Below are 24438 nucleotides of genomic sequence, written 5' to 3' on the forward strand. Positions count from 1 at the left end.
CTTTAGCGGGAAACTAAAGAGCTAACTTCTTGCAAAGTTCCAACTCCACTAAACTTTGTAAATCCTGTTTTCATAGCTTCTTGGATGTTAAACTTTATTGAAAAACCTGGGAGAACAGCCACACTGATTATTTTGTTGGAGCTGAAAGAATTCAGACTGTTTTTAACTTTTACCCGCCCCTGAGTGTTTGATTTTGGGAACCAAAGGAGTCTTTGGACCTGGAAATGACGTCAGACTTAACCAGCGGATAATACATAGAAAAATAATCCCATAAAATAAACTTCTTTCTTTTGTACCAGGCTGTAAACCTGCTTTTCTTCTTCTCTCAAGTTTGGCCTTTTAACACGGAAGTCTATGAAGGTTTATCTGCTTTCCGAGCCCAAAACAAGTTGCATTTGGAAGAAATGGGCACCTTGGACTTTTCTCTTTTCTTCCCCTTAACCCGAGAAGTTGCTTGTGCTACTTCTTTAGATAGCAAAGTGTATAAAATAATCACTTATAGACTCTTTATAGGTATATAAAAATAAGCACTTGGTCTTCTTATTAATAACGTATGACTCATTCGACATCTAGCTGATAGGAAATTTATTTCTCAATAACATCTTTCTCCCATTTTCAGTAAAACTTTATTTATTTATTTTTTTTGCCTGTCCCATTTGGTTCTTTAGCCATCAGAATTGTTGTCTGAAGACCAACAAGGATACCCAATGGATTTACTTTGCCAAATGGATCATCGTGGCATTGCCGTATTGGTCCATTTGATCGACCTTTGTTCTTATTATTTATTTTATTTTATTTTCAGTTGTTACAGACGGAACAGACACGAGTGAGGGATAGGAAAGGGAGAAAGAAAGAGGACGGAAAAGAAAAACAGAAGGGTCATTTTCAGTAAAACTAATGTTCATGACAGTATCGTAATAAAAGGACATTTCTTTCCAGCACGCGCACAATCAACAGTTAATTTCTTGCTTTTGCTGTAGCTCCTGTAACTATTTTTTTAAAATTCTAATTATTTCACAAACTGTTTTTTTTTTACAAGTGTGGTTACCATCAAATGAAACAAAGCCTGTCATCACCATAAAAGCATTGAACAATGAAACACTGCAATTACTGTGTATCCAAAAACTTCCAAAACAACCACTTTTAAGGTTTTACATATTACGAACACTCATTTGCATGGCGTCTTGGCAGACTGAGGCGAGGGTTATGGATTTAAGTGGGTTCTTATAAAATGTTAGATCAGCATGTCTTCAAGTATGGAGTTCTGAAAAAAAACTGAGCAGCTGTTATAAATCTGTGTTATCTTTACAAAATTCAAATGATTGAATCCATGGGTGGTAAGTAAATCAGTCTGTACGAGGCTAAAGCTAATGCTCAACAATCTGTGGCTGCTCTTGTCTGGGAATAAGAAATGTTGATTTCCTGGAACTAAGAGCTTCTATCAAAGCTTTCGAACAGAAGAGCCATAAAGCTTTCTGCTGTGACAATAGCCGTCAGTGTGCGAGACGAAAGAAGCTCAAGTATGTCCTCAAATTCTAAGTGACTATAAATGCTATAGAAAATTTAGAGCCGCATGACGAAAAAGTTAGGTGCTTTTTTAAAACTTGGTATAGCTGTCAGTGAAAGCAAATTAGCCAGCTTCATTCTGCTGCCCAAAATGTAACAAGTCTTAGATGTTCATGGTTTTTTTTGTTTTTAAAACCAATCCACCCCTGCTGCTTTTCCTATGTTCATCCCCTTTACTGAGGCTCTTTTAACTCTCTGTTCCAGCATTCTGAATAGAGTTTTTCTTCGATTGACGGACCTTGGATGGTTCTGATTAAGCTGAGCCGACACTGTAGAATATTAAGTGTGCCTCTGGAGAGGAGTCATTCAATTCCAAAGGAATACCTCCTTCCCATAGAATCTATGCAATCAATTTTTCATTAGTCCAAAAGTGTTTATCTGCCTTTAACATGCCCCTGACTGAGAGGTTGTGGGCGGTCGATTCATGCTATGCGCTTGTTAATTAAAGTTTATTTAATTAAAGAAGAACCGCAGCATTAATTACGAAGGAATTCTCCACCCACCCAGGTGAGTAAACTCCCTAAGTTGTGGACCGCACTGAGGCCTCCCTCACTATTGACAAGCCTGAGATATCTTGCTGAGTGAGAGGATTGTGTTTGAAATGTCAAAAGGTTTAATAGAATAACAAATGACTTCTCTTTCAAAAAACAAAAAATAAAGTGAGACACAAAAGAAAAGAAGAAATTTTCTTCACCAACAAAATTCCTTTTTTTTTTTTTCTTGAGTGCCAACCAAACTGGCAACATGCTGCTTCAAAAAGCCTGCACAGGCATCTCAAACGTACCATCCAGCCTTCTTATGCTTTCATTTCTGCTTGAAGTTCAGCCAAAAGTAATATATTCAACAGCCTTTTATACTGACTGAAACAAACTCCAACTTTCTGGTTTTAATTGTTTGACTCAGCATGTGTTTTTCTCTGGTTTTAACGCACAGAGAAATAGTGTAGGGAACTGCAAATAAATCATCTACATCTCACGCACAGATAACAGATGGGAGGGGCCAGCCTTTGAACTATCATGTCACCTACCTGTGTCGAGAGATAAACCGCCTGAATGCAAACCTGGTAACAAATGAAAAGGGTGTGCTGTGAGCAGCTGGGAATACTAATTGTTCTCATCTCCTCGAAAATAAACCTAAAGCTGCAGCAAAACTACATTGCATTTATGATGTTAAAAATACATTTGTGTTGTTCTTCAAGAAGAACATATGCCAGGTCAAGGAAAAGTAGCGTGGAGTCGACGCTTTTGTTCTGAACATATGCTGCGTTTATAATCTGCACATGCTACAAGTGTTCACTACACAACTTTGACGGCGTGATCACATCGGCAGTTTGAGTTATTCAGCCTGTGACAAAATGAGGCAGTTGCCTTTTTTTCCTTTTAAAAAAAAAAAAAAAATCATTTAGGTTCAAACTGGTAAGCAAATCAAAACCCATAACATCAGATCTGGTAATCCAATTTAAGCAAAGTCATATGCTGGTTTTGTAGGTTTTTTAACAAAGAAAGTTTAGGAAGAAAAGCAAAGCATGAACTTAGCAGAACTAGGACAGATTTCAGTCTAGACTTATGTCCAAACATGAGTGACTCATGTCATTATTTGTCTCCTTATATCCAACAAAGCCTTTGTGTCGAGTTTGTTTCCTGGAGTCAGGTGAAATTACTTTCTTACTTTCACTTGGTAAACAGCTGAGATTTGGGGGTTTTTTTTCAGATATTTTAGAGTGCTTGTGTCATGTAAACAGACATTTGGTATTGTTATTCCCATTTGCCCATTTGGGAACGCTTCCTCATCATAAAACATACTGTCTTTAGTTGAAAATGTTGTATTGTGAAAATAAACAAGAAACGGGGTGGTATAAAAAAGGTGTAACCAACAGCAGTGCTCATAAAACACCAAAGCAACATGTATTCATGGCTCTTCAGATGAGAAATGTCAGTCAGCCAAACTCCTATTCATCATTATCTGTTGGTGCAGTCCCAGGCTATGATTCAGTGGAACTCAACAAATGAATAATTTTGTTTCCTTTGTGCTTTATGTGTGAGAAAGCTGAGAAACACTGATTTATGACTGATTTAAAATGTTCATTCCAAAACGTGGCATATTCATTTAGGAAAACAAATTGTTCTTCAATGTTCTTTTAATGATATTTCAAAAACATCAGTGATAAATTACCTCAAATTGTGTCGTTTTTTTTTTTTTTTTTGTAAATTATTAAAGATCAAATCATAAATCACACAAATTTCTCTTCTAATTCCTTTTTTTAATTTCTATTCAAAATTTAAATAATTGTTGCTTAGGTTTCTTAATAAGATAACCAGAAGTAGATGCACCGCACTGTGTGAGACAGCTTTTATTTCAACTTAAAACCGGTAATAAAGGCTTATACATCTGCTGTTTACGATACCCGGTGTCTGTGCACAGCAAGAGGGGGAGTTTATTTGGAATACACGCAGAGAAATGTGGTACCAATTACTCGTTAGAGAAACTTCTTCCACAAAAAAGTGAAAAAAAAAATACTATAGATCTCGCTGCACTGTCTGCATTGACTTGTTTGTGGATCTAACCCTGCACTAATCAGCAATGCGACAGACAAATACAATAAAAGACTACAGATTTAACACCAACTTGCTTTAATTCTATTTTGGCAAATGTGTAGAATTTGAAAAGGTGCCTAAAATATGAAAAAGACCAAAAGCAGAGCTGCGACACAAACTAGGCAAACTTCTGTCATTATATTAATGAAAATCAAGTTAAAGCTGAAGCTCAATTAGTCGGTTGACAGGAAAGCAAAGGAACGAAATAGAACGGTATTAAATAGTGTGTCACCTTTCAAGGTAAATGGTCTTGCTGAGATCCAGTGTGATACGTTTTTATTCATTTCATATTTAGCTCCAATTCACAGATTTCTTCTTGACCTTAAGGTATGTGTGTGTCACCGTTTTTCATCACATTAAGGTTTCACTGAGCAAACTATTAATTAAAATGAATTATTAAATAGAATTATTCTTTAATGACTTTGAAAATAATAATTATTACATAACCTAAAATCATAAACCCCACACACGATAGCTTTAGGAGGTGGAAAGAAAGCGAAAAAGCGTTCTGACCTATGGAGCAGTCGGCACCTGTCCAGTTCGCCTCGCAGATGCAGGTTCCCGAGTCGGTGTTGAAGGTGCCGTGACTGGAGCACTGCTCTGGACAAGTGCTCTTCAGGATCTCACAACTGATCCCTCCCCAGCCTGGGTTACAGTGGCACTCGCCATGATGACAGGCTCCGTGACCAGAGCACGTCGGGTCCACACAGTCCACTGAGGACACACAGCAAGTGTGACAGCAATGTCAGTTTACCACTTTTAGATTGGATATAACCCTACTTATTTACCCTGGCCACTTTGAGTCTGCTACCAGCCAAAAATCATTTTAGAGTGGAAATACTTGAGTGCCAGATGATGGCTGGTGAGGCGCAGCTGAAATTTTTTGCAGGGTTTGGTGGTGGCCAGTAGTAATTTTCCACCCTATGTTCAACCAGCTCCTCTACGGTATATTATAGGGTGCTTCCAACATACTGGCAGCATAATTATGCTCCATTACAGGCGATAGGAAAAGCAGCACAATTAGTGTCTAGACAGATACAATCAATTACTATTAACAATTTGCAGACCAACTTGCTGATCTAGGTTAATAATTGGCAATTATGACCAACATAATCAACCCATTACTAACAAGGGATAATTTCCTGCAACGTTTTTCTGATTGCGCCGTGCATTTCTATATCTACTCGGACGCTGATAATGATTATTTGCCAATTTGTCAAACTGGAGCCCTTACTTGGAGCTACAAAAGCAGCTTCCTCCCATAAATGTTTCCTTCCCATATTGTTTCACTTCAAAGAAAACCACAGTATATTCATTAAAGAACTTAATAGCATTTTACATGTAAGGTCAAAAGCTCCTGTAAGCTGTAAATCTGAGCTTATAATTGCTTTTTGTCTGCATGGAGATCAATAAAGTTGAATGCACTGAAGTACTGAAGTGAACGGGGGAGGTGAAAGAGCTTGACAAGAGAGAAGAAGGAGCACTTCCTTAGTAAGCAGAGGAACAGATGCCATTGACTGATTGATTTTAACAAGTGTCTTCATCTGTGGAGCCTTCCAATAGGTGACTGCATCAATAGACTCTGCTCAATCTGTTCCAGCTTGTACCCTGATGTGTTCGAAACACTAAGAGGGAGTTAATTCATACAACCCGTATCAATAACGACATCCAAAGCATTATCTGCTTGGTGGAGTCGAAAACACCAATTGTTTCACCAATGGACTGTGTCGATTCCCCCCGAGCTTCACACAGGAATATGTTGCATCTTGCTGCTTTGAATCCGGAGGGATGAATTCTTATTTTCAGGTTACCTTGTTCACAGTTGGTTCCTTTGTGTCCTGTGTTGCACGCACAGTTTCCAGCAACACAGAGCCCATGTCCCCCGCACTGAGGATCAATACACTGGGACGCAGGAACGTCACACTCGGTGCCTTTCCAGCCGCTGTAGCACTGACAGCGCCCCCTGGTGTACTGGCCGTTACCGCTGCACAACACTGGACAGGCGGCTGAAGAAAGACATCAGGTACATTTTTATCATTCTGTATTGCTTTTTGTTTTTCATCTAATGTAGATGGGAAAAACATCAGAAATACTGTAGATTTGCAGTTACATGAGAAATCTGATACCCTTTTTTGTCTATAATTTAAAAGTAAAGCAAGCAAGCCCGCAGGCTTAGCTTGCCAAAAAAACAGCCAAGAGAATGAAAACTTCCTCGAGTCTTTAGAGTGGTTGGTAGGCAAATTATGTTCCCAGATACAACTTCGTATTCACGTATCGATTGTGCACTTGTTTTAAACTGAACTTATAGTTAAAAATGTATCTATTTCTCCATCCAGTCTCTTCCTCTTATCTTTAGAGACAGACAGCTGTTTGCACTTTAGACAGTGGGGGGAAGCTGGAGTACCTGGAGAGCACTATCCACACAGAAAGCAGGTGGTGGAATTGAACTCAGGACCTTCTGTCCGTAACTATATATCACTTTTTTTTTTTTTAAGCAAATTGATCTGGGAAGCAGGAACATCTGCATGGTTCCAAATGGAAAGTCATGAAGATGCTGGAGTTAGTTGTCAATAATGTGAAACTGCAACAATTAAGTGCAAGTACAGTTATAGCCTGTGATGACCAAAAGCCAGAACACAAATCGTATCAAGAATCAGAACAGGAAGCACCTCAGTCTTACAGGAGCAGGTCACAGATAGCTAGATAGATAGACCTACACACAGAAAAGGCCTGTACAATACATAAGCAAATATTATATTTGAGCTGTTCTTTCTGGTGGACAAGCAATGCATGAATATATCCACTGGAGTCTCTTTAAACTGTCTAAACAGCAAATTCTGTATTTCTAGTTTGAGACTGCTGGAAACCTACCAACTGACAAACATACCATTATAAAAACAAAAGTGTATTTACTTCAGTTATATTATGGCAATCCAATTTTCTAAAGCACACATATATATAGTTGTCTTTGTTTGTTTTTAATTTAGCTGAACTGACCCTTTAAGATGAATAAAGACGCTGAGCAATTACCTCTGGAACAATATGGTCCTATGAATCCTGGGAAACAGTGACACGATCCTGCCATACACTCCCCGTTCCCATAGCAGTTGTGTGTGCACTCTGTCACCGATTCTGTGGGTACAGCAGCATGTAATTCCAACAATTAATAACTCATCAGATTGTCACATTACAACAAATCTAAATTTCCTCTTTAATACAACATTTGACAACTGTAAAAATGTGTGAAATACTGCAAGCCAGCCAAGCCAGCAATTTTTCTTTTATCCCCCCTGCATTAATTTAGAATTTCTAAGCATCTCTTATCTGCAGTGCTTGTATCAGTCATGGCATACATTTACAGCTATTTGTCCATGTCTGAATAAGGTCTAAGCCTCCATAACACTATTCTGCAGACCAATTGTTCCCATGTAAGCCATGTTAAGTAAAAGCCACAAAGGCATTTCAAATTACAACAAATGTATTTCCTTGACACAATTTCCTTTTTCTTATTTCCTCTAACGCTTCACCACCACCCCAAACCCTTGAATGACTGATCATGCCCACACAAGCAATGCAATCTCCTGAGTGTTTACAACTCAAATCCTCTCCGAGTTGAAGTTAATCTGACATATCCTACAGACAGATCTTGTGTTCATTCAACAGACCATCGCTCATAAAAGGCACCCCCAAAAGACTGGGACCCTCATTTTGATCTGCGTTAAGGGGGCAAACTTTTTTGTTATTACTCTAGCTTGTATTGGATGTTCATTGAGCTAGCGTCGGACCCAGGCAATTTTGACCTCACACGTCAATACCTTTATATTTGTAGGGCCAGATCAATGGAACCCCCGAAGGAAATAGAAAAAGAAAAAAACGTTAACTCAACCTCAGTGTTTTTCCTACCGCAAAACCCACAAGGAAATTTCACAGACTTCAGAACACTGAAGAGGTTGTTAGGAGGGAAGGATCAATGCTGTGTATGGTCTTGCATTATAGTGTTGAGCACAATAATCCACTACCCTCCAACGGAAGCCCAGATCTGCCTCCTTGCTTTCTCAAAGTTTAAAAAGCTCAGCATGTTTGTGTGGCAGCCAGATTTTCCAAATATCTAAGTGTTTGTTCATGCAGGCACAGCTAAATTAAAGTCTTCTGAACATGTTATTACGCACTATTTCAACTGCACTCATTCTCATAGCAGATGTGTGTCCTCATACCTTGGATGATGGTGTTATAGGACACGGTCTCCACGTTCCGTCCGTCATTATAAAACGCAAAGTGCCACACTCCTGAGTCCAGGTACTGGATGAATCCGGCTTGGTGGACGGCAACTGGGTCTGAGCGGGCCCTTGTGTCCGGTTCACTCAGAGCCCGATGCTCTTTGGCGATAAGCCGACTGCCGTCCAGTAGCTCGACAAAGTCATACTGCAAAACAAAAGCCAGAACAGATTCCAGCAGATGCAAAAGATGGACCTTTAATGTCAGCCTAATTAAATCAGACAGTAAAGGAGAGAGAGAGAGTTTTCAAAAAGTTTTGATCTTTTTAAATATTGAATGCTTTGCATGCACAGTCTGACAGGGACTCAAAGTTAGTTGTAAAGCAAGACAGCCATAACAGGTTCGTGTACACAGCAAATATTCAGAGTATAATAAATGTTGATTTTTCAGTGAAAGCTATTTGGAGTTGATAGATGTGGTTTGGAGAGGTGTTTGTATACTGATAGAGCTGATATGGCTCTAGGGCAAATGCTCAGAAATGTTCCAAAAATATATTGTTACGTCGGGTGGGAGTGAATTTACAGACAGGCTGGCAATGTGTTTATTACAATCTGCTAAATTAACATTGATAATGTAATAATGGTGATAGTAAAAATTCTCATTTATTCAGTTCAGGAGCACCTGTCCAGAATATAAATAAATGCCACGTTTCTCAATCACGTCTATACACATTTTACACAGTTTCTTCAAATTTAAGTCAGTAGACTCGATTGGCAGGCAGTGAAAACCGACATCATTGATGATAATGGTCCTGCTAATTTTCTTTTGATATCTGTAGATTGCTAAGAAATAACCATATGGATTCCAAGATTATTCCCATGAAATAACCATCCACTGTACTGAATGCAAATCAGCATTGGATATCATAAACAGTAGAATGTAGATGCAAATCATTAAAAGAATCAGTCTAATCAATGATTCGTTTTGCAATGCTTGTGCACTGTCAAGTTTGGTATCATTTGGATGAGTGATTAGTTTGATTAAAATATTTGTTACACAGTACTTTACTGTGAGATGTCTAAAGAACCAACGCTGACTGCAAGAGATTATAATATGAACATTTATGACCACATATAATTTGATTTGACGTAGCTTTTTCTTGCAAGGTGAGTCTGTGTTTGATTATTTAGCAAGTGCATTAATTGGCATTAATCTCATTTTATGTTCTTGTGCTGTGTTTAGTAACTTTTTTCCTTCCCTTTTTTAACATGATACATGTATCTGTTAGCTTTCACAACAGCAGACTGCCCGAACAGCCATTTAGGAAAAATGTGTACATTTTAGGGACAGAAAATGCCCTGGGCTCTCCCTGAACAGGCACTGTGCTAGTGAATGAGAACAAATGCAACTTAAAGACACGGTGACCTCAGGCGTTTTCTTTTTTATTGTTATATGTGAGGAATTTAGCAGCATATCGATATATTAGCTCCAAACAAACACTGATTTAAAGGGTAAACAAGGAGTAACGAGTTATTCCTGCCAATGAGTAAATTGGTACATCTGGTCTCACTGCACCTGCTCGACACCTGAGCCTCATTTTGACTGAAGCTGCAAGGTACACAGAGCTCTGCAGCAGAAAACAGTGTAACACAAAAATCCCCAAACATGCTACAGGCTGCAGAGGAGTACATCTGATGAAGACAGCAGATCCCCTGGCTAACGCAGTTGTTAGCGACACAGATGCACTGAGCCTATAGTGAAAGGCTCAGGCTGGAACAGAGTCTGTGGATTTCTTAGGAGTGGGATGCATACAGATTGGCACAGTAGCTGTTTTTAAAGAGCTCCAATTCAAATCCAGCGATGAGGCTGTTTGCAGAGGGCTTTGATGAACTGTTTAAGCCATTGATTTCTGACTGACACCACAGCTGAAGCACTTTTAAAGGGAAAATTCAGACACATACGTTTATAAAATTTGACCACAAATGTTCCGTTTATTTCAGCTGGAAGTCAACACTTCATCATTTGATTTCAGTAATAACTGAATTTACAAATAATTTTAACATTCTTTTGTAATCCACATTAAGGGCGATAAAAAAAGACACTTATAATCGAGGACCTATGGAATATTCTGTCTCACGGAAACACAACAAATGTCCAAATGGATTAAGAATGGGGACAAAAGGTGAATTAAAACAGGATTTAGTGCTCAGGAATGTGACAAACTCAAAGGCCCAGGCGACCTTTTAGTTGACTTGCAAACGACTGAGAAGAGAGCATTAAGCGAGGGGCAGGAAGAGTCAATGCTGTGATTTAAAGCGTTCTGAGCAGAGCAGGGGGGCAGGGTAGGGATATTAACCTGGCGGAAGTTGACTTCTTTGTGTTGTTGACTTGAGGGAGAAGTAATAAAACAGTTCACCCCAGAAACCCTAAACTCCCCGGCCAAGTGCATACATCTCGATTAGCTTGTGTGAAAGGCCCCCTCCCCAACTCATCTCAATCCAACAATACGGGTGAGTAACAGTCAAGAGACCAAGCGTGAAGAGACTGCTGGATGCCCCATGGACAGAGGAGGAATGCTCAGAGGCGGTGAATGCCTTTAGATTGAGTGGACAAGCCGTAGTCGTACAACAGAGTACAAATTGCTAAGAAGAAAAAAAGAAAAAAGGAAAGTTTGTTCCTCCCAACTTCTGGTTTGTATCAGCACAGAGAGACACTCAATAGCAGATGGAGGAACTCTATATTTGAGAAAGGTGGAAAGGCTGTTGCACTTAAATGCAGTCTTGTCTTCCAAGCTGTGAATACGACGAACAGTCAATATCTCTCATTGGGGTCTTTCATGCTCAGTTAAGTAAATGCATTGATTTGTGCCCCCAGTACCTGAATAGAATGTAATTTGGAACAATGGACACAGTGCCCACCATTGACAAGCTTGAGTGTCAGTGCAACAATTGCTCGAGACATAAAAGTAGTGTCTTGTTAATTAGTACCCTTTGGTCTTTGATTTTGTTGGGCTACCTTTTTTTCACCTTGAAAGTGCAATCCAGCTCACCTATTGTCACTTGCATTGGACTCTCTTCCATCAAGAGTGGCCCTAACTGTCTTCACTTGAGTGAAGCCCATCTTTACTAAGAGAGAATGTCGAGAAGGTGAAGCTAAGAGCTTTTGCTGTCAAGTGTGGTGGAAAATAGCCATTGTCTGAGTGCTTCCATCACCATCACTAGACACTGGACATTCAGATACCCAGAAATGCCATTCAAGTGACACATCAGACATTTTGGAAACACTTCAATTTGCAAATGGCAGCCATTTAGTGGAAGTGAAAGCTGTGCATGCCCACACACATGGGCAAATCAAACCTGAGAGCAGAAAATTGAACTACACCGAGTTCTAATTTGCAAAAGCCCCCATATTCATATAGAAGTAAAGCAAAGGAAAAAAAAACAACCCTTATGTAATCTGAATTTAATCTGTCAGTTTCACCCACATCTTCTTTAGGACACAGTGAAATGGCTTCCACAGATAATAGAAAATGCAATCAAATTTCTAAATCCTGCCACCACAACTCTCTTCAGTAGATATAAGCAAAAAAGGCTTGTTCGTAGTGATAAACTCACAGATAATTACTGTAATTATTCTTAAGAAAAGTGTTCGGTGAGAGATTTCAGTAGCTCGTAAAACTTTACGGTTTTTGGTTCAGTGTCACCGTTTGCCTTTTTTCCAGACACAGCAGGCACCCATTAGTGAAAAGCCTCTATTAACCAATGCACACAACCTGATAATGGAGCACTGAGCAGCTAAAAAGCCTTTACAAGGTGATTAATATGTCAGTACTGTGTTGTGCCCTAAAGGTGCAAATAAATAAATGATAAAAGGTTAAAAAAATAAATCTTTACATCCTTAATTGGATGTACAATAATTTTTGTTGATGCAAAACATTAAACATACAGGGTATTATATGTGCAAACAAACTGAGAACAACAGAAAAAGGCAGTGCAAAAGGAAGGATTTCCAGAAACGTCAGGATATCTTCACTGTTTTGACTTTATGTTCATATCCACCATTGAAGGACGTTAAATGTAATTAAATCTGTTGAGAGTTGAACAGAGCAGCAAGGGTGAGACCAGATATTGGGGTCCTAAATCTAGTTACACTAGTGACAAAGAAAGAACCATCCAAGTTATCCCCAGTAAGCACATTCTCTAGCAATATGCTTTCACCGCTTATCAATCGGACTTTTCAAATATAAGACGATGTGTTTTGGTTTTCTTGACTCAGTTTCACACTATCCTAATTTTAAAGAAGTTACATCAAAGCCTTTACCTGAGTGTGAGATGGTGCGAGGCCCTTTCGTCCATAGACTCCAATCAGTGCATTTTTCTGTACTGAAATGTTGAACTTAAGAAAGCCTGGTTCCTCCATGTTTATTTGAGAGTGCCAGAACACACCCGGTGGAATGCTCTGACCCACTCGCTTCCCTATGTCCACCTGCCCAGTATCGATGGAGTTGTTTTCCGGATGAAGCACGCTAGTCCTTCCTATAAGAGAGAAACAAACCCGAAACCATAGAGTTAAGGTGATATTGACTGAACACAACCATCCAAAAGTTTTAGAAGAACTCCAAAAATAAGTATGAATTCCAGCAAATAAATCATACAAAAACTAGTAACTAAACTACCCAAAGAATGAATATATAAATAAATAAATGAATAAAAGCAGACATATTGAAGGATTAAGAAAAAGGATTAACAGCTTTCTCACAACAATGGAAATAAGTACTGAAAGTTAATGCAAACAGTTCCTATAGGTGCCTCAACTTTTAATGATCGCTCACACAGCCTTCGTCTCTGTGCAAAGCCCGTATCAGAACCGACTTTGTTACTACACCTTCTGATTATTACACTCTACTGCAGGAACTAGTACAGCATAATGCTATCAAAATGGTGGAAAAAAGGAAGACCGACTGGTTGGTCATCCTAGAGCACGATAATGAGCCAAAATATCAGAAGAAGAAAAGTGGACAATGATGGAAGGGCAGCAGAGTCCCCATATTTAAACCCCATTGAGCTGGTTTGGCATTGGCTGGACACACTGAGAAGTTACATTGTGCAAGTTCCAACAACAACTGGAAAAAACACTTTTTTTTTTTAAACCATTTGACCAACAGTGCAAATAAGTCATCGCAGAATCTTGCTATCCTCTCATTTTTCATATATCTTTTGCTTTGCAGCATTGAATTGTTTTATTCATGCACAGGGGCATAATAGTCATATCTTTTCCAAATGAATTGTGACTGAGCAAGGGAGTATTAAAAGTAATGGTTCCCTGTAGTCCATGATGCACTGCTCAACAACAAAATGACCAGATATAATTGCCCTTTTATAAGACTAAGAGGCCAAGTCTTCCATTTTTACTTTGGTCCCGGTGACTCATAGACTAAGCCTTCATATCAGATAAGGTCTAAATGGAATCTGTCACATATACTGAGCACTACCTTGCCAGACCAATAACAGCAAATCAAAACAATTTGGAGAACGATGTCTTTAAACTGTGCCCTCCGAGTGGCAAAGATGGAGAAATGGTGGGTTTAAATATAACTCATACTCAATTAAAAAACTGTAGCTTGCGAGGTGCTATTATAAGAATGCATTTTATTGTTAAGAAGAAAAAGCTGTAAAGCATTTTTAAACCCCTACCATCTAAGGCTCTGCTGAGGAAGGAATGCAGCTGGATGATACACTTGCATACCTTTACTGCTTCTTCTGTTCTTACGCATTATAGAGTGTGGACATAGATATACTGTAGCTGTGGCTATATCTGTTTGTGGCAGACCCCAGTTATTTGCATGCCTCAGTGTTGTGCGTGTAATGAGGCCATTGCCTGTCACTTTAGCTTCAGTCAAAGTGAAGACTGGAAGCCAAGTTTACCTCCAGGGAGAATAATAGCTGACTATTGATTGCCTTTAAACAGTCCAAAACCTGTCTCATGCTATCTTAATTAGCAGTACTTATGAGGATTTAAATCTAGTTGAGTTTAAACAACTGAGCTTTTGCCTGGCCTACTCAACTCAATTATTGTTTTCATGGCTATGCATTCTAAATAATGTGTGCGCTTAGAGATTAATTTGGTGGCTTTTGCTGTAAAGGTGAGCTGCAATGGCCCGCCTGCTTGTTGATGAATACACAATGGTCCGAGATTATGATTAGAGAGTAGAAAGCTGTCTGGAATCAGTTAATTAATATTCAGAAGGTGAAAGATCTCAATAAATTTGAAAGTCTGGGCATTGAGCTGAATGTGGAAGCCAAATGTTTTGCAGCCGGAATTTGTCTTTATTGCTATTTAGACCTTTGCTTGATTTAATTAATTTGTGTGTCGTTAAAACTCACTCTGCTTTTTGTTCTGACATTAAATTTCAAATGCATCAACTAAAGAAACCCTTGATTTTAGATGAAAGTTTTTCATTCATTGGCCAATAACTAATCAACACCTCCCCTTTCCTTTAAACTGTTTAGTATTCAGAATATTTAAAACCCACACAATATATTTTATATACAATCCAAACTAAAATCCAGTGAAGCCAACAAAAGAATAAATAATATTAATATTGTGCATTACATGTCATTCTTATTTCCTCACCATCAGCAGAGAGAGCTGTCCCTACACTCGACTGAGTGGGCCCTGTTTTCCCAACTCCTCCATTTTCAAAAGCCGGCTGGTTGTCCAACTCTTGGAGCTGCCAATTGAGGCCGAAAAGGTGCATTGCTGTGAAATACACAAAAAAAAAAATAACTGCGTGGGCTTGTAGAAATAGATAAACAAATAACCAAATAGTGGCACAGAAACAATCAAGCCACTTAAGCACAAAAGACCAGTGGGAGTGCACAATAGTTGAATCCGATGCAGGGTGAAAACAACAACAGTTTAACTTCCAATATTTCAGTTTAAATTTTGTTTTCAGTGACTACGCTGCCATGGGTGGTTTTTATGTAAACACAGCACCGATACAGGCCAGACAGAGTCATTTCAATCAATAGTTAGCAACCCCGTTGCTGTGGCATGTTTCCTTGGGGAGCGCGGTTCATTAATGCTCCAAAGTGCCTGGACACAAACCGTTACTGTATTTAAGAAAGCAGCAGGCAGGATTTCTATTTTGGCGAAAAGCTTCCACTTCAGACAAGCACACAAGATACACTGGAAAAGTCGTAACTTCTCCAACACTAATACAAAGCAGGAAGGACACAGATGCAGCTTTATGTGTTAGAAGAAGATGGAGGAAGAGAGAGACACACAGAGAGTTTGATGAAAGTGTAAGACCATGTATTGAGACAGACACTCACAGCAGGAGAGGGAAGTGAGAGGGTAAGATGCTGCAACACTCTAGTTCTCTTACATAACTAAACTGTGACTGGCTTTCATTCAGACAACCTGCTTTATTGTCGCAGTATTGGGTGCAATCAAACTGTTCTTCTTGTTGTTTTGGGAAACTGAGGTACTTCTGTGAGCACAGCGAGAGGGCCAATCTCCTTCAAAGTCACCAGCCAGGAAACATGCTGAGGAAGCATCTTGATTTCCGACCATTTGATCTGCGGGAGGAACTTTTCTCCAACACCCATCGCTTGCTGGGAAGATGGATGTCGACTGCAGCAAATAACTTGAGAGGTGGATGTGGGGCCAGAGAGACTATCAAATGTGAAGGAGACCAAGAAGAGACGGAAAACTGTATGTGCAATGTATTAATAGATACTTTGTTAAGAAATCAATTGAGTGTGTGTGTTTTTTAAAGGCTACTGTTGGAAATGCTTGGCATCAATTGAGTCACACAGGACTCGTCCTTGGTAGATCGTATGAACAGGTGCACTGGTGGCTTGAATTTCAGTGAAATAATGGGGATAGCACTGAGTGATAATGTTTACCAGCACATTCAGGTAACACCATGCTGAGTGTCAGAATCTTTTTTTCTTGCAGGTGCTGCTGAAACAAATCAGCAGCATCACCTGTAGAAATGGTTTCTGACTGGTTCATCAATAATTTTGACAAGTCTGACTTTTCACAGGGAGCACCTCCCGATGTGAAATCCTGTACGATCTGAGCACACCTGTTCTTTTTTTCATTCTTTCTTTTTTCTCTACCGATTCCCACATATAATATTTCAACTTTTTCTGAATATTTGGCAGTGTTAGAATCCTAGTAAGTCTCAGTTCAAATATAACAATCAGATAGGATGTACGTAACATATTTTGAACACCCTACAACAGTCTTATGTATCCTCAAAGTTAAATACAAACACAGTATAGTCTTCCATGGTCATATTTTCAGTTTTTAGGACAACATATTGGTGGCTTTTACTGAGGAGAATCCAAAAGAAACACGGTCTGTTAAGCTGGGCCCCAAATTGCAAGGCTCAGCTGGGGACACGGTGCATTAACCTAAAATGAAAAACCCTCCGCCTAGAAAAAAAAGAGAAAAAGGAAACAAATATTGTGGGACATAAGCTTAGAAAAATGATTAGCTGCATCAAAAATAAAGCAGGTAAAATAAAAGTTTGCATAACTTTTAATATTTTTTCTAAAGCTGTATTTGCAAGAAGAAAAAAATAAGAAATCTTACTCTGGTAGAAGATTGTTTGCTTCATCAAACGAGACACTGAATGGCATGTGTGCACTAACAAATACAGTGTAGATACAGTCCCTATTAAACTACCAGTTACAAATTTTTGGGTACACAATCCATTACAATTTCTAAACCTTGTTTATTTATTTTGCATTATGGACCAACAGTGGCTGATTAAAAAAATGTTAGAAATGGTTGATTTGAAAATAAAAAGGATCAGCATAATGAAACATTAGCAATAGTGTCCAATTAATAGCCGTGGAATTCAAAGTCCTTCAGGGATCCTGAATATATGCAGCAAATTCGATTGCATGTGGTTCACTCAGAACCACAAATACAAACACTCGTAAGTCTGCCAAAGCCATTAATCCTGTGAGGATGATTCATTTCTCTTTCAAATTTCAAGACAATCCATTCAGTAGTTTGGGGCAAAGTGGTGACCCTACAGAGTAACTGACATGCCACAAACAAAAATCCCACTTACCGAAAAAACAACAAATAAGCAAATCTTTATACAAATCTCTCCCTCTGTAAAAAAAACTGTGTGACTCAGTTGGCTCCTAATTGTAGATGCAGAGTCTATCTGCTCTGCAATCCTGTGTCCAGAATCACCAGCCATCCACCAGAAAGGAAACTGTGTGTGGCGGTATGCACTTGTGTGTCCGAGGCACCACAGAATCACAGAGAGCCCTTCCCTCGTTTCTGCTCTTAGCGCACTGGGGCCTGAATCCCTACTTACCTCATCAACAAATTGCTTTGAGGTGAATAGCCCTCAATTTATGAATTTGCATAAGTTATTCCTGCAGCCTAGGTCCATTCAATTAATATTTATGGAACCATGAGAAATTCTCTTCCTGAGAAAGAAGCTGGAAAAGCTAGCCTTTAATCGCTGATGTCAAAATTTGGCCTGTGGAACATCTACATGGACGATGAATAAGAGGCTGAATTTGTGAGTTGGCAACACGTTTGTTTGAGCTCTGATATACACATCCAATACTCCCCTGGCTACTCTCAGAGCAAATTCCCACACCTTGTTCACACGATTCTTGTTAGTGTTGTTACTAGACAAACAGAGTGCCAAATGAAATATGTTTCTGATTTATAGGTAAATAAATAAAATAGGCAAACTACTGTTTTACAGGATTCACAAAGCAGTCAGAACAGGTGAAGCTTTTCTAATGCCTAATATCCCCAAAAATCTTTAGTGAGTTTACCTGAGAGAAAGAGAGCTTATCTGGAGTGACAGAATCCCGGCAACAACTTGTAACTCAACAGCCTCAAAATTATTGAGTTACAGCTGTTTGATGGTTGAACCTGCTTCATACCATCTTTCTAGAAATCTCCCCAGGGGATTCTGTGAAATAAGCTCTACAGCTTAGAGTACACCTAAGATGTTCCTGTTCTCTGGTATAGTGTCTCCATCACACTCACATGGCTTAACAATTTTCTCCACCACAACATCAACCAACACAAGGTTTGCTTTTTTGGTCCAGTAGCAATTTAAGAAAGCTCAGTGTCTTGGGAAGTTTCTGCACTTGATTGGCACATCAAGTTTCTCCAACACAGTACTCAGCTTTTTGCATGGGTGGAGGAACCTGCCCTGGTAGATTTTATAGCCTTGTTAAAACCAAAGGTTCCTGCTATGTGTATATTGTTGTGATAGCCAGCACCTTAATGAGGCAACCTTTGAGTAAATAAAATGAATAGTGCAAAATTGATTATTTTTTCTTTTTTTGTGGCACAATGTTTCAGTGAATGACTTTCATCCCAAATGAGAAATCTATAAGATGCACTTTCACGGGGCAAAAAGGTCCACAAAACAGTGGATGGTTTGTTTTTAGACATTATTAATATATTTTCTACAGTTTTCTGACATTGAAACACAAATGCAAAATAAGGGAAGTCTTTTATCTTCATTTACTTTCAACAGTATAATCAGTGAGGACATGCTTTGTTTATGCAGTTGAGTTTTAAGTCCATTCCTAAAATCCACACGGTTTTCTCCCTCTGCATTCAATCAGAGCATTAAACCTGTACTCGGTCCTGATTGGCCTCCCTATATCTGAACAATCGCTGAAATTCTTCCAATCAGGCCAGTTTGCAGAGCTGGAACACGAAAGCTTCACCTCAGCAGGTTTGCCTCATTTGAATTGCAGGAGCTGCTGTTGTCGGTCAGCCAGGGTCTGATTTTTGTTACTGTTCTGCTGGTGAGGATTTAAGTCTTCAAATGTATTCAATAAAAAAAAAAATAACCCAAACAATTTATCTAAACTATACTTGTTTCCAAAAAAATCATTGCTAATAAAATCTTAACCTCGGTTTCAGAACAAAAAAGACATTGAATAATATGGTGCAGGAAACACGGTCTATTTCACATGCTGCAGATGAAGGTGTGCTTGCATTTGTCTTTGAGCTTGTCTTTGTACCAATGGGACTGTGTGAACTGACAGCGGAAAAGTATTAAAGTATGAGTGCACATTGTCGCTATTTGAGTCATTGCACCTGGCAGGTAAATTGGCGGTGGATGAAAGAGAGAGGAAGTGGTGGAAACACTCTGAGACACCTGAGGCAAGTGGCAGAGGGCTGCATCTGTTTAACTCACGCTCCCTCGCATGCGTGCACACCTCGCTCGCTCGCATTTCTGCACCGAGCGAGATGAGGCGCACACTCTGGAGTCGGGCCAAAAATACAATTACCAAGCATTCGACAGGTCTACAATTAAACGAGTTGGTGATTGTTGGGATGAAAATGTTGTAAATGAATCCAATCTGCTAGAACTGTTAGTAACAACAGCTGAACAAATGGCAGTTTCTGCACATTCTTCCTGAGTAAACTCTGCAGATCTGTTATGAGCACAAGCTTAAAACAGACAAACAAAAATAGCAACTGATTCCTTTCCACGGAGGAGCAAAGGTAAAATATTTATGTAGACATTCATTTTAATTTTATGATACAAGATCACGAACCACAACCAAGTAACTAAACAGTTAAGTCAATAAAGGGATTATGAATATTGATATTGATATAGCACATTTATGACCTCTCCTCCTAGAGCACTTCCCTCTCTATTTAGCAATAAAACACTAGTTATAGGATCTTCCCAACATCGCCATATTTCTCCTTATACAACTGTGTCACATTTCCCCTGCCTCCAAGCTGGATGAATACTTATATATCCGCTCTGGGAGAAAGGCACAGTGTAAAGATTAAGGGCTTGGATGACAAGGGAGGGCAGGAGGAGAGATGAATCTGTAACGGCTTTATTGCTGTGGTCAAGATTATAAAGGTTAGCTAGAAGTCAGCTCTGACACGCTGTAAAAAATAAATAAATAAAAAAAGCAACAACATCAACAACAGAGCATTCAAAAGCCTTCTTGAAGGAAATATTGCCCAAAGGAGGGTTAAAAGATGAGCATTAGTTTATCTTCCTGACCGAGATAAAAGCATTTCCTGTTTGACAGTATAAACGAGTTTTAGTTGTAGTGCAACAAAGGCTTTGTGGACCAAGGTTAAATTTCAAGAGTTTAGAACTGCTTCCTTTGTTAAAAGAGTTTAGCTCCCAAACTTGTTCCATTCTGACGTTGCCATCTGTGCCATTTGAACCTCCCTCCATGCCTGCGTTTTAACAGAAACCCCCAAAGATATGAAAGGCCTGTCGGCCTGTGAGATGGGGATCAGAAGCATGAGGGTGATGCACACCCCCCTGTCAAAGGGAAACAAGTATGAATGTCTTGCTGGAAAGTGTACTGATGGCATGTCTGCATATCTGACTGAGAGCTTAGTCAGATACTGAATCATATCGCGACGTCTGCAATTGCTGCAAAAAGGAGAAGGCAGTGAAATAGCAATATTCCTGGCAGAGATCAAACTTCATTGAGATTAAGAGGCATGCCATCTCCATTCACACTAGCCAGCTTGCCTCTCATTTGTTCCATTTGACCAAATGGCTTGTCTGAAGGTTGTCAAATGTCAATGAAGATGACAGAGTCATATTTTTTCTCCTTACAATAGAAAGACATACATTGCTCTTGGCACAAAAACAATTGCTTTTCATGTAATCAGGTGACATGCAATGTCAGGCAATAACAAAAACTATGCAGTGGCAATATTTTTAACCAAAGCTTGGGGTAAACTTCATTTTGTCTGGCTAGATGGTTGGTTAATTTTAAATTTACAAATATGAGAACAGTTGGCATCTAACAGTGTAAATATGTGCACGATAAACAATATATGGTTCCAAAAAAATATTGTCAGTGGATGCTAGGATTTTCAGGCTGAATCTGCTCTTAATTGCTATTTCAGAGAATCAAGGGGGAAATCTTGTTTTTAGACCTCAGTGAAGATGTTCAGCCAAGAGTAGTGGGTAATATGAGCAATTTAAAGATTACATTTTCACCTGCTGAACTCTTTCCAAACGGATCAGCAGCAAAACATTGTGAGTACTCGAGTGTGTGGAGGATACGTTTGGAAGAGAAGCGAATTTAAAAAGCTGCTATAGCAGAAGTATTGAACTGATAAGACGTGCAGATTTTATAGGGAACATACATTGTGAAATTAAGACGAGGTGTGTCTATGATTGTGACATAAAGAAACACTTAAACTGGGTTCAGGTGTTCAGGCATCAGAACTAAATTCCTTGAAACCAATACCATGTGGCTCTTTTAGCTTTTAAAATTTCAATTAGTTTTAAATAAGGTTCCTGAAAATGAGACCAAAAGCTGTGATACAAATGTGCACGATCTCCTGCCCCGGTTCCATATTCCTATTTTTGTCTTCCCACCTGACTAGCTATCAGCTATCATTACATTACTAATTGAGACATAATAGGGCACTGAAAAGATGCTGTCAAAATTCAGACATTAAACACAGACAACAAAATAGTTCAATTTAAAGGTCTGTCTGTGAAGAGACAGGAGCAGAGTTTAGTTATATTCTGTTTAACACATATTTTAAGAAGCATGCATTTAAATTGTAAAATAGATTTGGTAAGGTACATATGTAATAATCCCTTACTAAAATTTTAATTAGCCACATAGTCATGATGCATTTTTAAAGCTAAGGCTGAACTGGAAAAATATAAGAATCGTGATCAAGGCATCATGTCTGGGGTTAAAATTGTATATTTCCCTTCATTCTTTCTTCTTTTATACTCTCTATTCTCAACCTAAACAGCAATATATAACTTTTGTTGAAAAAAGGTACATTCTTGACAAAAAAAACCCTAACAAACCAAAAAAAAAAGAAGCTAATTAAGTTGTGAACAGAGCTGTGCATTTGGAGATTAATCATGAAAAACTGTTTCTGATTTTACATTGCAATTTATGTTTATCTTAGCCTTACCTATGCAGTAGCAGAGAATGATGGACAGAACCACAGCTATGCCTACAGCAATCAGGGCGGTGCATTTCCAGGAGCAATGTTTAGGGGACTTCTTAAACTTGAAAGCCCCCCTGGACAGGCTGTTTCTGGGCAAAGGACGCGCAGGTGTGGAGTAAACAGTCCCCGTTGCCATGGTGTACCCAGGGGCTGCTGCGCCAAAGAAAGGTGTCGTCCCTGTGCCCGTTTTAAAAAGAAAGTGCCTGTAGAAAAACAAAAACAAAAAAAAGCATTATTAAGTCAGTGGTTCTACCTCACACAGTTATCATGTGGTTATCTTTGACAAAATGGCCCCAGATTGCTACTGGTTTTGTGTCCAGTGTGCCTCCAATAGTCATATACAGTTCCAAAATTAAACTTACATAGTTAAACGCATAAAGAATCATCAAAATTCAATATACCCAGCAATGCTACAACTCCCCATGGCTCACACCACAGGAGGAACTGGGTTATAATCTACTATCCTGTATAATCCTGACATTGGAAAAGGTGAACAAGAAGTACCTCATAAAAACAATCATCTCCCACTTGCCCTTTTACAACTGGGCCTTTGCTAATAGCCCATTATACCTGGGGTAATTAAGAGGGTTTAATCAAATGCACTACGGAGTGATCGTCCTATTAACTTTTAAACCCCACGTGAAAAGCTCTTAAGTAAATGAATTAAGCCTTGTTGCCACTCTTGCCACTACTTAGAGATTAATACCTAAATGCCTTCAGGCTTATGTGGACAGCCAGGGAAATTGGACAGATTGACCATGCATTGAAAATGTTCTTCCAATCCTCAACTGTATAATCTTATTGCAATGCCCGTTTTTTGTTAAAATAAAGAAGAATACAGTCAGAAAATTGATAACATGTTTTTTTCACACCAGTATTGTAAACTCTAGATGTAAGGCACCCCAAGTAGTTTAGCACTCCAGAAAATACTTAACAGCTTCATTTATGATTTTTCTCTTTATGAACACTTGACTCACTCATACATGAATGAGTCACCCACACCTGTAACACACAAAATTACACCTGAAAATAGCCATATTGTACCACCTAATATCAACTGGAACTCGGCCATCTTGTGCTTAAGTGCTGTAAGATTATGAGAAAAAAACAAACTGCATAAAAGGTGAGGACAACACTAAAACAATACATTAAATACAAACATCTAAACTGATATAGTAATAAAATGCAGGCTCCCAGGCAAACGACGACTTACATAAGACAAAAAAAAAGTTAGTTAAATACCACTTTGAACAAATGTGCTAAATTAGTCAAATTTCACAGACCAAGGGCAAGAGAATGCACCGATTTGCTTTCTTATTCTCACATTCTGCTAAAAGTCCTACACAATGTTTTCCACAAGTCGTGTTTAATGTGTTATGTAGATTCTCCTGGAGGAGTTGGTTGCCACGGTAACCACTAATTTAAACACACCAGTAAACCGATAAACCCGTGTTTGCTCATCAATTATTTGTGCAGCATCTGTGAAGTCTCAAATGTAAGTTTTGTAAAGGCTGTTTTAATCCTGACTGTGATTCTGTACTAAAGAGCTTGAGAATGGCTAATTGAGCGAAAAATCTGAAGTCGAGCAGTTAAAGACTGAAAATCCATGTCGTAACACTTACTAATAATAATCAGACTTTGGCTGATTATATAATATGAACACATGACTACATAGTTCAGGGAAGCTCTGAATGCCCCTAAAAATTATTCTTTCATCTTTTGCTGCATTCTTCTTTTTCCAGACTGAATATTAGTCTCTAAGTAAAGTTGATTAGTGGCGTACAGATTTTACACATGTGACAGGAGGACACATCATCATCACCACAATGCAGTTCTTGTATTTCAGCGGTGCCGCTGATATTTCAGGTTTCTTGTTTCTCCTGTGAGCATATCTCTGAGGTAAAACCTCCACTGATCAATTCTTGACTAAAAGAACAAATGTCAGATTTGTATCGTCTGGCTCCTCAATGCTTCAATTGACACGTGCCATTGTGATCAGACAGGGATTCCATTTAAAGGTTATGAGGTTTCACTGTTGGAATGACAATGCACCGGGCATCTGCAACCAAGAGAAGTTCAG

General features: G+C 38.9%; 1 protein-coding gene across 6 annotated transcripts in view; it reads right to left on the reverse strand.

Annotated features, from left to right (window-relative positions):
• LOC113030834 (teneurin-3) overlaps window positions 1-24438 on the reverse strand; it is a 132220-nt gene that overhangs the window by 43414 nt on the left and 64368 nt on the right. For 5 of the 6 annotated variants that reach the window (XM_026182622.2, XM_026182613.2, XM_026182606.2 and 2 more), the window contains 7 exons: window positions 22323-22561; window positions 15009-15134; window positions 12696-12910; window positions 8375-8582; window positions 7191-7292; window positions 5972-6166; window positions 4674-4874 (listed from right to left, as the gene is read on the reverse strand). In XM_026182622.2, the coding sequence (XP_026038407.1) occupies window positions 4674-4874; window positions 5972-6166; window positions 7191-7292; window positions 8375-8582; window positions 12696-12910; window positions 15009-15134; window positions 22323-22561 (1286 nt within the window). The remainder of the gene's footprint in view (window positions 1-4673; window positions 4875-5971; window positions 6167-7190; window positions 7293-8374; window positions 8583-12695; window positions 12911-15008; window positions 15135-22322; window positions 22562-24438) is intronic. The other variant, XM_026182631.2, reaches the window with a different exon arrangement.

Source organism: Astatotilapia calliptera, chromosome 2 (assembly GCF_964374335.1).
Source record: "Astatotilapia calliptera chromosome 2, fAstCal68.1, whole genome shotgun sequence".
Taxonomy (NCBI): domain Eukaryota; kingdom Metazoa; phylum Chordata; class Actinopteri; order Cichliformes; family Cichlidae; genus Astatotilapia; species Astatotilapia calliptera.